Source organism: Hypanus sabinus, chromosome 6, assembly GCF_030144855.1.
Source record: "Hypanus sabinus isolate sHypSab1 chromosome 6, sHypSab1.hap1, whole genome shotgun sequence".
Classification (NCBI taxonomy): domain Eukaryota; kingdom Metazoa; phylum Chordata; class Chondrichthyes; order Myliobatiformes; family Dasyatidae; genus Hypanus; species Hypanus sabinus.
This window is the reverse complement of record NC_082711.1, coordinates 82,462,942-82,477,843: the sequence shown is the minus strand read 5'-3', so window position 1 is coordinate 82,477,843 and position 14,902 is coordinate 82,462,942. Positions and strand designations below refer to the sequence as shown.

The 14,902-nt window shown below is 39.1% G+C and overlaps 1 protein-coding gene across 4 annotated transcripts in view; it reads left to right on the top strand.

Annotated features, from left to right (window-relative positions):
• Positions 1-14,902, top strand: part of LOC132395630 (uncharacterized) — an 81,038-nt gene that overhangs the window by 48,304 nt on the left and 17,832 nt on the right. For all 4 annotated transcript variants that reach the window (XM_059972506.1, XM_059972507.1, XM_059972508.1 and 1 more), the window contains 4 exons: positions 18-140; positions 3,823-3,889; positions 8,475-9,042; positions 13,196-13,223. In XM_059972506.1, coding sequence (XP_059828489.1) covers positions 18-140; positions 3,823-3,889; positions 8,475-9,042; positions 13,196-13,223 — 786 coding nt within the window. The remainder of the gene's footprint in view (positions 1-17; positions 141-3,822; positions 3,890-8,474; positions 9,043-13,195; positions 13,224-14,902) is intronic.

Genomic DNA, 14,902 nt, shown 5'->3' with positions numbered 1-14,902 from the left:
TTCTTTTTAAACCTAAGACAAAAGAATATCCAGACATGATGAAATGGGATAGAACTAAACTAAAAGAAGAGGAGTTGTCCAATATTGTTAAAGAAAGAGCTGCTATTATTGAGAAATTGGAAGGAAGGAGGTGCATACAAGTAAGTTACCATAAAATGGTTCAATGAAAATGATTATTTTTACAGGTGATATATAGTTAAGTGTATTTAAACTACTGAAGATTTAATTGTTAAGATGAAATCGTGCATGCAAAAGATGAAGTTGTCCTTGATGAAGGGTGAAAAGTGAATTAAGAATACATAAACCTAATAGTTGTGAATGGACTTCTAGTGTTCCCTTAAATATTCTAAATGTTGCTTTTGGAATATGTTGAATTTGACCTACTTTCATTTAAATTGACTGCATTATTTTTAAAAGAACTGTTTGTTTCTAATAGCTATTGGCTTCTATTTTTGGATCATTTTAGTTCAAAATCATTTGAATTAGTTCAGTCTATAATTTAGTCATAATATTAGTTTCTTGTATACCCATTTAAAGATGATACTAATTCTTTTTCCTCATGCACTAAAGTCATTAAATTGCAATAAAGTTGTGAATTTGTACACTTCAATACTGCTTGTGTTGCGTGAATTAGAAATTAAAGATTATTCTCTTTAGAAGTAAATGTGGTTAGTGTAGGCATGGGCAAACTACGGCCCGGGGGCCGTATGCGGCCCGTTAAGCTTTTTAATCCGGCCCGCAGAACTTGATGAAATTATATTAATAAACCTTGTTAACGTTTTTTCCCCGCAATTCTGGCGTTTTCCCAATAGATGACGCACTCTATATACATTGACCTTTGTTGAGGTGCAGCGTATTACTCCACATTTGCGCTTTACTCTTTGTTCGGCTCGACCTATTTGTGTGAACAGGCGTTCAGCGTCATGAACATCAACAAAGCCAGCCACAGATCCAAGTTAACTGACCAACACCTCAGATCCATCCTGAGAATCGCCACAACAAAACTAAATCCAGACTTTGATGCGCTGGCTAAAAAGGGAGACCAACAACACTATTCCCACTGAAATTAAAAATAAATTTCTTCATTGTGTTATGTGAAAAATGCATTTGAAAATATTTTTTTCAATAAGCCTTACATGTTACATGTCATTTCTGTTAAGTGATGGACATGAGTAGTGCGCAGGTGCACGTACGTTCTCAAAATAAAAAATGCGCTCCAGATCAAATAACGCGCTCCGCATACTGTCACACTGTCACTGTTCTGTCCTTGTGCTGGTCGTTGTTGAGTTTTGGCACAGGGGACAATTGAATAAGAAGGAGCAGGACAGGTAGACCTGCATCTCCTACCGTTTTTGAAATAAAGACAGTCAGGAGGAGGGTGATGATGATAATATCTTGAAGGATAACAGAATTTTCAGTGCTTTAAAATAATAACTGTTACTATTAAAAAAAGCTGTATTTTATTCATTTAATTTTCAGTGTTTTAAAAGTCATTTCAATAAATAGCTAAATACCATGGGACTTCAAAGACAGATATTTTGTTGTAATGCATTTGTTCATTTTCAATTGAAATTAAAGCACATGTTTTCTACATATCCCGTGATATTTTATTTTCTCTTATGAGGTGTATTACCAAAACACTCCGTCCATCTGCTCCTGGTCCGGCCCCCCTGTCAAATTTTAGAACGCTTTGTGGCCCACAAGTCAAAAAGTTTGCCCACTCCTGGGTTAGTGCCTTCAATTTCAGATCACCACATTTGAAGCCAGGAGGTCTGCTGTGAGGTTGGTTGTGATGCTTGTAATCTTGTATTGCAATCAAGAAGATACTTCAAACTGCAGAGAATGGGCATGATTTTTTCAAGTTTCTTTTATTTTTTTATGGAAATGTATGCAAAATTAGCTTTCAGTGGCTTGTGGATCTATGTTAGATATAACGTAAGCTAATTTCTCCAATGTCTAATATAATATTTGCTCTAATTTCCCTGTAGCTGCCTATTTTTTTCATCTACTTTGAGGAATTACCTATCTTATATTATTATTCATCTGTTATTCTTCCTAAATGCCAAATGTAAAAACTGTTGTACAATCAAGAGAAACAAATGAAAGTTTACCTTGCTCTCTTCTGGTACTTATGCTTTTTGTGCTATTCTTACATGGAAACAAGAATATTTTAGTTCGTACTAATGAGTGGCTGAGCCACACTACTTACAAGAAATTGTAGCACAGAACAACATACTTTAATCCAAAAGTAAAATACTATGGATACTGGAATGCTTAAATGAAATAGAAAATGTTAGAATACACTGCAGACCAGACAGCAGCTATGGAAAGAGAAAGAGGGTTAATGTTTCAAGGACCTATTATGCGTATAATATAACTGATGTGTATAAGACTATTGAGTTCAAAACTCAATGTCCAGAAATGCAAAATCAGGTAAAATGATTTAAATTGTTTCCCTCCCCTCTTTTTTGAATCTTTACTGGCATATTTTGTTTGTCTTTTTCACCATTATGTTAGATCCTGCTGCAATTATGTAAGGCTTCATTGAGCCTATGCCTGGAGTATTGTGCACAGCTTTGATTCCCTTACCTAAGAAAGGGTAGATTGCTCTTGTGGAAAAGCAAAGAAGATTGACAAAATCGAGTTGCTAAGTTGGCAGTTATGACAAGGAGGTTTGATGATAGAAAACCAGAGGGTTATGTAGCAGGGCACAGTTTCATTGGTCTAAAGAGTATGGTAAAAGGTCAGCACAACATAGTGGGATGAAGTGCTTGTACTACGCTGTGATGTTCTCTTCTAATCCAGTCCCTCTCTCTCTCCCCCCCCCCCCCACACTCACACAAGGGAGAAAGGGGTGCCTCCGTTTCACAGTGAGAAGGGAGACATAACAAACAACTCTTTCATGATTTCTACTAAAGTTGATGACCTCGTATTGCTCTATTTCTTTCACCTGATATGTCTAACCCTTTGAAACTTCTCTATATCCTCTTCTCAGCCATACTTTTACATATCTTTGTATTATTGGCCTCTATTGATTAACTTGGCATACTTAACCAAAATAAAGGATTTAAAATGTTGTCTATAATTTTGCTTGTTCTGATTAGCTTTTTTTAAACTCATAGCTATATGTTTAAAGCAAACACTATAATTCAGGGAGAACAAAAGTAAACTTCATCCACCAGTCCCATTCCTTATTTCCTCATTCATTCATTCACCATGCTCCGCTATTGCTGAACCCTTGCCACCCTCTCTCTTGCACTGAAACCACTCAGATTCATGATGACAGCACCTAACAGAAGTTCATGGACCTGAAATAATTGACTCTTGGCCTGACCTGTTGAATATTTTCTGTTATGCCACAGTTTCATATTCACATTGTGTGCTCACTGGAATGTTGTGAGGTGCAAAAGAAGAATGGGAAGTGGGTGTGATATTTTTGCAAACGAATCCTGTCAGCTGATTTTTTTAAACAACACACACAAAATGCTGGTGGAACACAGCAAGCCAGGCAGCATCTCTAAGGAGAAGCACTGTCGACGTTTCAGGCCGAGACCCTTCATCAGGTCTCGGCCTGAAACGTCGACAGTGCTTCTCCTTAGAGATGCTGCCTGGCCTGCTGTGTTCCACCAGCATTTTGTGTGTGTTGTCTGAATTTCCAGCATCTGCAGATTTCCTCGTGTTAGCTGATTTTTTTTTGTTTTTTGTTATTGCATGATCTATAAAAGGCATGCAAAGAAACACAGGAATCTCCTGCAAGTTAACTGCATATTAGTATTGCCTTCCGCATTTGAAAAACTTCTTATGGTTATTTGGCAATTATAGGTTGTCAGAGGACAAGATCCGCCCAACATTCTTCGTGTGGTTAGAAGAGTTCAACTTCCAAGCAACAGTAAGTTTGCATTATCATATTGTTTTTTATATTTACTTAAATCTAATTGACAATAACTCACAAAATTAGGACTGTAGAACTTTGAGTTGCTACATTTTGTGAAATCTTGATTAATCAGAATCCATTTAAGTACATAGGTTTGATTATGGATTTAGAGGACTAAAGCTGAGAAACAGATCCTTTTGCCCATCTAGTCCATGTAGTCCCATTTACTTGCGTCTACACCATAGCACTCCATACCTCTCTGATCCATGTACTGTACCTATCCGAACTTTTAAAAGTTGTAATTAAACCCACATCTACCATTCACGCTGGCACCACCCTCTGAGTGAAGTAGATCCCCCTCAGATTTCCTGTAAGTATTTCGCCTTTAACGCATCCTACATGTGCAAAAGTCTTTGAGGTGTGTGTGTGTTTGTCAACATGGAGCAGACAGAGAGTTTGTAAATCTGGCAAGGGCAAAGGATGTTGGGAGTGGTGAGGGTAATGTGCTAATGTGAGACAAGTGGTAGAGAAGGAGTGCTGGGGGGGGTGGTGGCGCAGGTGCAGACGCACTCAACTCTGAGATGGCAAGCAAAGTCACTTGATTCCAAACAATTGTTTTATTGATCATCACAAAATGACTTTCTGGTGTTTCTGGCTACCTCTCCCTCTCCCTATTCCCACCTTTACTCCCTGTTTCCCCATGACTATGTTGCTACCCACAGCTCTAATCTGCTAATTAAATTTGCCAACAACGCTACATTGATTGGCCTTATCTCAACCAATAACAAGGTGGCCTACAGGGAAGAAGTCATCTGTCTGACACAGTGTTGTCAAGAAAACAACCTCTCCCTCAATGTTGCAAAAACAAAGGAACTGGTTGTGGATTACAGGAGGAATGGAGACGTGCTAACCCCTATTGACATCAATGGATCTGGGGTTGAGATTTAAGTTCCTTGGTATCCACATCACCAAGCACCTCATGTGGTCTGTACACACCAGCTGTGTGGTGGAAAAAGTGCCTCTCCCACCTCATTTGAAGAAGTTTGAAGACATTTGAAGAAGTTTGGTATGGGTCCCCAGATCCTAAGAACTTTCTACAGGGGCACAATTGAGAGCATCCTGACTGGCTTCATCACTGCCCAGTATGGGATCTGTACTTCCTTTAATGGCAGGACTCTGCAGAGAGTGGTGCGAACAGCCCAGCGCATCTGTAGTTGTGAACTTCCCATGATTCAGAACATTTACAAGGATAGGTGTATAAAAAGGTGTATAAGATCATTGGGGACCAGAGTCACCCCAACCACAATCTATTACAGCTGCTACCATTTAGGAAGTGGTACTGCAGCATAAAAGCCAGAACCAACAGGCTCTGGGACAGCTTCTTCCACCAGGCCATCAGACTGATTAACTCACACTGATTTGAGTATATTTTATTGACTGTTTAATTCATTATAAATTATTACAAATTACTATGATTGTACATTTAGTTTGAGACGTAACATGAAGATTTTTACTCCTCATGTATGTGAAGGATGTAAGAAATAAAGTCAAATCAAATTCAAACCTCAATCACAATTCTCCTCTCCCTGCCCCCTTCCCATTCCATAATAGAGACCCATCTCAAAATCAGAGTTATTACCGCTCACATATGTCATGCAATTTGTTTTTCTTTGCAGCAGTGTACACTACATAAAATTACTACAGTACAATACAAAAGTTGTAGGCACCTTAGCTATTATTTCTGTGCCTAAAACTACTGCACAATACTGTATAACCTGTAATTCTCATCTCACCCAAGCTGAGGGGGAAAAGCTAGCATGCTTATTTAGCATCCCTATTTAACCCCCTCATAATTTACATACCTCTTTAACAGGGGTTCCCAACCCGGGGTCCACAGACCCATTGCTTAAGGGTATTGGTCCATGGCATAAAAAAGGTTACGAACCCCTGCCCTATAAGATTTTCTCTCCTTCTCAAGTCCCAAAAATATCCACGTGGATTTCTTCTGCACTCTTTGAAACATATTGATGTCTTTCCTGCGGGTAGGTGATCATAACTGCACACAGTACTCTTAAGTTTGGATCACTAACCTCTTAGACATGACATCCCAACTCTTATATACTCTGCACCAATCGCAACCTTACTTCCCTCTGCACCAATTCTAACCTTACTCGCTCTGCTCTCCACTGCTGATAAGGGGGGTGCTGTTGTAGTCTGGCATACTGATCTCTACCTTGTCGAGGCACGGTGACAACTTGCTGATACCTCCTCTTATTTACACCTCGATCAAGACCCCACTAAGGAGCACCAGGCCACTGTCTCCCACACCATCACCAATCTTATCAGCTCTGAGGATCTCCCATCCACTGCCACCAACCTCATAGTTCCCACACCCTGTACTTCCCGTTTCTATCTCCTTCCCAAGATCCACAAACCTGCCTGTCCAGGTAGACCCATTGTCTCAGCTTGCTCCTGCCCTACCAAATTCATTTCTGTATACCTGTTTTATCCTCCTCTTGTTCAATCCCTTCCCACCTATGTTCGTGACACTTCTTACGCTTTGAATTTTTTTCAATGATTTTAAGTTCCCTGGCCCCCACCGCCTTATTTTCACCATGGATGTCCAGTCCCTATATACCTCCATCCCCCACCAGGAAGGTCTCAAAGCTCTCCACTTCTTTTTGGATTCCAGACCTAACCAATTCCCCTCTACCACCACTCTCCTCCGTCTAGCAGAATTAGTTCTTACTCTCAATAATTTCTACTTTGGCTCTTCCCACTTCCTCCAAACCAAAGGTGTAGCCATAGGCACCCGTATGGGTCCCAGCTATGCCTGCTTTTTTGTTGGCATTGTGGAACAGTCCATGTTCCAAGGCTATATGGGTATCCGCCCCCCCCCACTTTTCCTTTGCTACATTGGCGCTGCCTCCTGCATGCATACTGAACTCGTTGACTTCATTAACTTTGCCTCCAACTTTCACCCTGCCCTCAAATTTACCTGGTCCATTTCTGACACCTCCCTCCCCTTTATTGATCTTTCTGTCTCCATCTCTGGAGACGGCTTATCTACTGATATCTACTATAAGCCTACGGGCTCTCACAGCTACCTGGACTATTCCTTTTCACAACCTGTCTCTTGCAAAAGTGCCATACCCTTCTTGCAATTCCTCCGTCTCCACACATCTGCTCTCAGGATGAGACTTTTCATTCCAGGACGAAGGAGATGTCTTCCTTTTTTAAAGAAAGGGGCTTCCCTTCCTCCACCATCAACCCTACCATTCATCCTGGTTTGTCCTCTTAAAAATGCAACACTTCTCATTTGTATGAATTCAATTCCATCTGCTATTTTTCAGCCCATTTTTCCAAATAGTCCAGGTCACTTTGCAAGCTTTGATGGCCTCCACAATGCCCCCAAAAGATAGGAGCAGAGTTATGTCATTCAGTCCATCACGTGTTCTGTCATTCAATCATGGATGACTTGTATTTCCCTCTCAGTCCCATTCTCCTGCCTTTTTCCTGTAACTTTTAAAACCTTTGCTAATCAAGAACCTACCAACCTTCAGTTTAAATATACCCAATGACTTAGCCTCCGCAGCTGTCTGTAGCCATGAATTCTACAGATTCACCACCCTCTGGCTAAAGAAATTCCTTCTCAGCTCCCTATTCTGAGTCTGTGCCCTCTAGTCTCAAACTCTCCCATGCTCCCTCTGTTTAGGCTTTTTAGTATTCAGTAGGTTTCAATGAGATCCTCATTCTTCTAAACTCCAGCATGTACAAGCCCAGAGCCATCAAATGCTCCTAATATGTCAACTCTCTCATTCTGAGTATTATTCTTGTGTCTGTACCCTCTCCAATGCCAGCACATCCATTCTTAGATACAGGGCACAAAACTGCTTACAATGCTCCAAATGTGGTCTAAACCAGTAGCATTACAACATTGTTTTTATGTTCCAATCCTCTGGAAATGAATGCTAACTTACATTTGCTTTCCTTAGTAACAACTTAACGTGCAAGTTAACCTTTAGGGAATCCTGCACTAGAACAGCCAAGTCACCTCTGATTTCTTAATTCAGTCCATGTTTTATAAAATGCTTTATGCCTTTCTGTTTTTTTCTACCAAATTGCATGATCATACACTTCCCTAAACTGTTTCATCTGCCACTTCTTTGGCCATTATACTAATCTATCCAAATCCTCGCACTCCTTGTTTCCTCAACACTAGCAGCCCTTCCACTTTGAATTGTCCATAAATTTGGTCATGATATTATCAGTTCCCATCATCCAAATTAGTGATGTATAACATAAAAAGTAGTGGACCCAATATTCACCCCTGTGGAACACTAAGGTCATCAGCAGTCAACCAGAAAAGACACCCCCCCCCCCCCCCCAATTCCTGTTTTTTGCCTTCTGTAAGTCAAATAATCTTCTGTCCATGCTAGTATTATTCCTGTAATACCATGGGCTCTTAGTAATTTTTTTTTAGTAAACTTTGTGATTATATAACAATGCAATTTATTTATTTAAATATAATAAAGGTAGTAAATAAATTTTCAATTTTATTGGAAAATCTTTTAACTATTTGTTTATTTTTATGGCGAAGGTTGGCAGCAAGAGTGGGAAAGAAATCCATCAAGGATGGAACAAGAATTGATAGAAGGAATAAGGAACCAAAGAGAGCTGTCTATGAGAAAAGAGATGATGCTTTCAACTCCGAGAGATCATGGGCAGTATGAAGCAGATTTCAGAACCTCGGATAAGTTTGATTGGAGAAGAGATGATAAAGACTTTTATGGAGAAAATGTTGCTACTGATAGGTTTACAGATAACAGAATGCAGTACAGAGAAAATACTTCAAGTGGATATACTGACTTGCATAGAGACAACAAAGAAGAGTATGTAGAACCAGCACTAAATTATAATCAATATTCTAACCAGCGAGTAGATGAGCGAAGAGGACTATATGGCGATCTTAAGCAAGAATCGCTTAAGTATGCAGACTGGAGTAAAATTTACCAACAGGAATCTGGAAATGATTTCAGGGCTTCAGACAGATACTCAAGTACAAGAAAAGATGAGCACCCTCAATATTTGGAAGATGGTAGAGGCACAGACTACCGGAGAGATGATCGAAAATATGAAGATGAATATATTGCAAGAGAACAAATTAGGTAAGTTTCCATTATTGAAGTTTAATTTCTTTATTAAAAAAACACATGAACTTGTTTTAATACAGTGCAATTCTAGCATATTATGTTATTTCATTGTTTGCTCTTTAAAGCAATTTGTAAAAACTGAACATAAACTGAAATCAGTAAGTCTGTCATTTACACATTACAGAAATCAAATTACCATATTATGAATTCAAAAGTCATGAAATTTAGAAAATTCTTAAAGGTTGACAGATTCGGTCCAAGGAGGCTGTTTTCCCTGGCTGAGCAGTCTTATTATAAGAAGTAGGCCTTTTAGGATTATGCTGAGGGGAAATTTCTTCATGCAGTGTACAGTGAATTTAGCAGTTCTGTACCCAGTGGTCTGTGGACATTTAGTCATTGTTTTATTTATCAGATCAATAATCAGTGGATTTCTGAATATTAAGGGAATCAGGAGAAGTAGTTTTGATGTAGAAGATCAGCTAGGGTCATATGTAGCAGAGTATTTGTTTTTATTTAGTGATAAAGCACAGAGTAGGCCGTTCCAGTCATGCCACCCCACAACCCTGATTAACCCTAACCTCATCAAAGGACAATTTACAATGACTAATTAACCTATCCAGTATATATGTGGACTGTGAGAGGTAACTCCACACATACTGAAAAGGAGAGTGAGTAGAAGTGGAATGGCCACCAGTTGTTGACCTAGGTATTAAACTTGGATGTGACAAAGTAGCTCTCAGCCAAGTTGAGTCTGCAAAGTCTTCCTCACAAACATGTCAATGTCTTAATCAGGATTTTTATCTTGATATGATTGTCCTTGAAGAGTCAAACTGGTAATGTACCAAGCTCACTGGTACACTGATGGACTCACTGGGGGGGGAGGACAGAGCAGTGGTACAGAGGTAAATGGAGTACCCTAGAATTCCTCAATGTCATCTCTAGATCCATGAAGTTTCTTGATGCATGTCCAAACATAAACAAGGAAGCTGTCCTCCTGTTGCTGGTATTCTTCTGTTGAACTGTATATCCAAAGGCTCTCTGAACTGAAGACTTGTCTATTACTAGAAGTTGGTTAGTAGCACTACCATTGTCAGAACTGGTGCTGTCGTGCAAGTTGTGAAATTTGTTGTTTTGTGGCAGCAGTACAGAGTAATACATACAAAATACAATAAATTTATATATGATATATAAAATAAGTAGTGCAAAAGGGGAGCAAAAATATGAGGTAGTGTTCATTGGTTGTTCAGCGATTTAATGGCAGTGAGGGGGAAGATAATGCCATTCCTAAATCTATGTATTTACCAGATTATTTTTTGTGGCAGACAGTGAGTAAGCCATCACTAGGATTTAAAGCTACTTGATTTAATTAATGCCTGACTGTCTGTAGCAAATACATGTGTCCATAATAACACTGGCAGACATGACCACGATATATCTCTTATGGAGGTGGATTCCCATTGAATCACGCCAAATGGACTGAACTGGGAACAGATCTGACAGCTCAAACTGGGATCCGTGATGTATTTTGGGACACCAACAACAGTAGAAATTTGTAATCTCATGATCTAGCATATCTTTGACTTATTACTATTAATGCAAATCAACTCTGGTTCATTGAGGGTTAGATGATTACCAATAGAAGATCTGGGTATACCTTAAAATCAGGTGATGCTAATAACATGGGAGTACCTGTAATGTTAATTAGCATGTAGCAAACAGAGCAAAGTGATCCTATAAGAAATGGGTTAGAAACTCAATTAGACATGTAAATAGTGCTGCTATAGGGGCAAGACATAGGCTGGATACTTTACAGCAAGTGACTCACTCCTGACACCCCAATTTTTTTTCTATTATCTTCAAGGCACGTATCAGGGGTGTGTTGGAATGTGTTCCACTTATTGAATGAATGCAACCTATCAACATTCAAGAAGCTTGCATCACACAGAATAGAATGGCTCCTTTGATCGGTACCTTCTCCACCACCCTAAACATTGATTCACTACAGTATCATTTATAAAATGCACTGTAGTTATTTAATTCGACCGCTCTGACCGCGCCTCCCAAACTCCCCACAAGCTTTTATCACCTTATATGTTGCTAAATCAGAATCAGGTTTATTGTCACCGGCGTGTGATGTGAAATTTGTTAACTTAGCAGCAGCAGTTCCAGCTGTTCAATGCAATACAGAATCTAGCAGAGAGAGAGAAAAAAATAAATAAAATAAAACACAATAAATAAACAAGTAAAGCAATTACGTATATCAATAGATTATTTTAAAAATGTGCAAAAACAGAAATACTGTATATTTAAAAAGTGAGGTAGTGTCCACAGCTTCAAAGTCCATTTAGGAATTGGATGGCAGAGGGGAAGAAGTTGTTGCTGAATCACTGAGTGTGTGCCTTCAGGCTTTTGTATCTCCTACCTAATGGTAACAGTGAGAAAAGTGCATGCCCTGGGTGCTGGAGGTTTTTAATAATGAACACTGCCTTGCTAAGACACCACTCCCTAAAAATGTCCTGGGTACTTTGTAGGCTAGTGCCCAAGATGGAGCTGACTAGATTTACAACCTTTTGCAGTTTTTTTTCGGTCCTGTACAGTAGCCCCTCCATACCAAGCATTGATGTAGCTCGTCAGAATGCTCTCCTCGCTACCACTATAGAAGTTTTTGGGCGTATTTGTTGACATGCCAAAGCGTTTCAAACTCCTAATAAAATATAGCCACTGTCTTGCCTTCTTTATGATTACATCAATATGTTGAGACCAGCTTAGATCCTCGGAGATCTTGACTCCCAGGAACTTGAAGCTGCTCACTCTCTCCACTTCTGATCCCTCTATGAGGATTGATATGTGTTCCTTCGTCTTACCCTTCCTGAAGTCCACAATCAGCTCTTACTGACGTTGAGTGCCAGGTTGTTGCTGCGGCACCATTCCACTAGTTGGCATATCTCACTCCTGTACGCCCTCTCGTCACCCGCTGAGATTCTACCAACAATGGCTGTACTGTCAGCAAATTTGTAGATGTGTTTGAGCTATGCCTACCCACACAGTCATCTGTATACAGAGAGTAGAGCAGTGGGCCAAGCACAGACCCCTGAGGTGCACCAGAGTTGATCGTCAGTGAAGAGGATGTGTTATCACCAATCCACACAGACTGGTTTGCTGGTTAGGAAGTTGAGGATCCAATTACATAGGCCCAGGTTCTGCAACTTCTCAATCAAGATTGTGGGAATGATGATATCAAATGCTGAGCTCTAATCAATGAACAGCATCTTGACGTAGGTGTTTGTGTTGTCCAGGTGGTCTAAAGCCGTGTGAAGAGCCACGGAGATTGTGTCTGCCATTGACCTATTGTGACGATAGGCAAATTGCAATGGGCCCAGGTCCTTGCTGAGGCAGGAGTTCAGTCTAGTCATGACCAACCTCAAATCATTTTATCACTGTCGATGTGGTTGCTACTGGGCAATAGTTGTTAAGGCAGCCCACATTATTCTTCTTTGGAACTGGTATAATTATTGCCTTTTTAAAGCAAGTGGGAACTTCTGCCCATAGCAGTGAGAGGTTGAAAATGTCCTTGAATACTCACACTAGTTGGTGGGCACAGGTTTTCAGAGCCATACCAGGTACTTTGGCCTTGCAAGGGTTCACTCTCTTTACAGTGAACCCCCTTTAACTCTATTTAAATCTAGTCTAAATCCTTGTTCTCCCTACCCATGGAACTGGAACCTTGTAAATTAGAGTACATGTTTAATTAGTGTCATGTGTACGAGCTGTAAGCAAATATTCAAAATCTGGTATTTGTAACCTGTACCAGAGTTCGTGTTCTCAATTTGATTAACATCTTCAGCTGATATATGACTAGTGAAGTTGCATGAACTGGGCATGATTTCAGGCAAGTACTGTTAAGGAAGTGCTGATGGTAAGTTGAATGAATTTAGTTCAAAACAAATTGTTCAGAAGAAAAGCAATGCAATTGCTTTTAGAAAATGGCTCATTTAATATGCAATCAACATTCAATGTGTGTTACGTGAACAATTTTCATCTAGTTATATCATCAAAGTTTAGCTAGTTTACATCCATTTATGCATCAAAATGATTTTCAAATTTGATATATTTTATGCTCAAATCCAAGTAATATGAAGGATACTCAAAACCTTTTTTCTGTTTACAGGAAACCAGACTACTGGATGGAGCAGAAGGTATATCACAGTATAAGCAGATCTAATAGTTGTTGCTTTTTCAGAACTTCTGTAAATTATTTAACCTTGTTCATTCATCACAGAATATTGCCCATTGTCCTTATGCTTATTCCTGCAATTATTTTTTCTGTGTATATCCAGTTCTTTTCTGGCAGCTACTGTTGAATCTGCACGCATTATGTGTTCAGTGAATGTATTCTGCATCACAACCATGTGCAGTGCAATATGTTTTCCAAATTACACCTTGTTTATTTTGTATGTTGTTCTGTACCTTGAATCTGGTGGTCTCTGCTTACTCATGCTGCTACATTGAAAGCAGATGATATTATCTGGAAAAACTCTTGGCTCCCTTTTAACCTTTTTACTCCAAGAAGAGTCATCCCATGCTTAAAATACCTGGATTTGAAGTAGGTTATTTGGCCCATTTGGTCTATTACCAGCCTTAGCCTCCTTTCATCCTTGTCTAACAAATCAGCTTAATCCTCTATTCATTTCTCCCTCTTATGCTTAACTGTTTCTATTCCCTGCTAGCATCTATTGCAAGTCACAAATTTTCAGACCTCTCTGATTGTTTACTCCAAACACCCCATCTGATTGTTTATTAACCTGTTAGTTTTTGTGCTTTTGATCTTAATTGGAAAGGTGCTAACCATTTGAGTAAATCGCCCTAAAGGCAAGGTATCAGTATGAACAGAAATAAGATTTAAAAAGATCAGCTTTACTTGCCGCATGAACATTGAAAAGTACAATGAAATGTGCCATTTTTCCGATCAATGGGTGATTACTAAAACAGTGAAGTGATTACGACTAGCTGGCAGAAGTCATAGAATAGGGATAAAGTGGTCCTTTTCAGGATGGCTGCTGTGAATACTGGAGTTATGCAAGGGTTAGTGTTGTGACCACAAAACAAGGGCTTTGTAAGATCTCGCCATTCTTGCTCTATTGTCTTTACAATTTTCTGAAACCTGATTATAGATTTTCTAATGTATTTTTCATGAAATAACCTGTTAACATTGCACAAATGAATTTGTGTTCAGTTGTTCAATGATCTGGAAGTATAGCCTGACGTGACATTGGTGGTTGTTATATGTTGACAGATCAGGGCTTGTGTTTCCTGCCCTTGGTCACTATTTTTGCTATTTATCTTAAACCAATGCAATTTTCCCTTGAAGCACATTGTTCTTTTCTTTAACATTATCTTTGATTACTGTTACAATTCATCCTCTCTCTTCTTTCCTTCTCTGTATATATACTGTACTCAGAAATATTGTTAGCATTCTAATCAGTCTGATCAAGGCCTTCAGTGAACATGTGACAATTTGTTACTGCTGCTCTCCAATCCTACTGGGCATGCATTTCATTTTTTTTAGAAATATGTCTTCTATCAGCTTGCTGTGATCTGCTTTACTCTTCTCTGATCGTTTTAATGCTTGTGTTAATTGATTCTTTCTGCAATTTCTTGGTTCTTTCTACTACTTCATCTTAGTATTCTACAGTAGCTATTGTAACCTAAAATTAATGCTGGAATTGTCTGATTTTTTAAAAAAAATATGTTTTGAACTGTAACATTTTTTTATTGTAAGAATCTACAATCTATATCAAGGTGTCTTATTTCATGTACATTTTTTAGCTTTGAAATAACTGCCATGGACAAAAGATTCAATCTCTTTTTCCTCTGA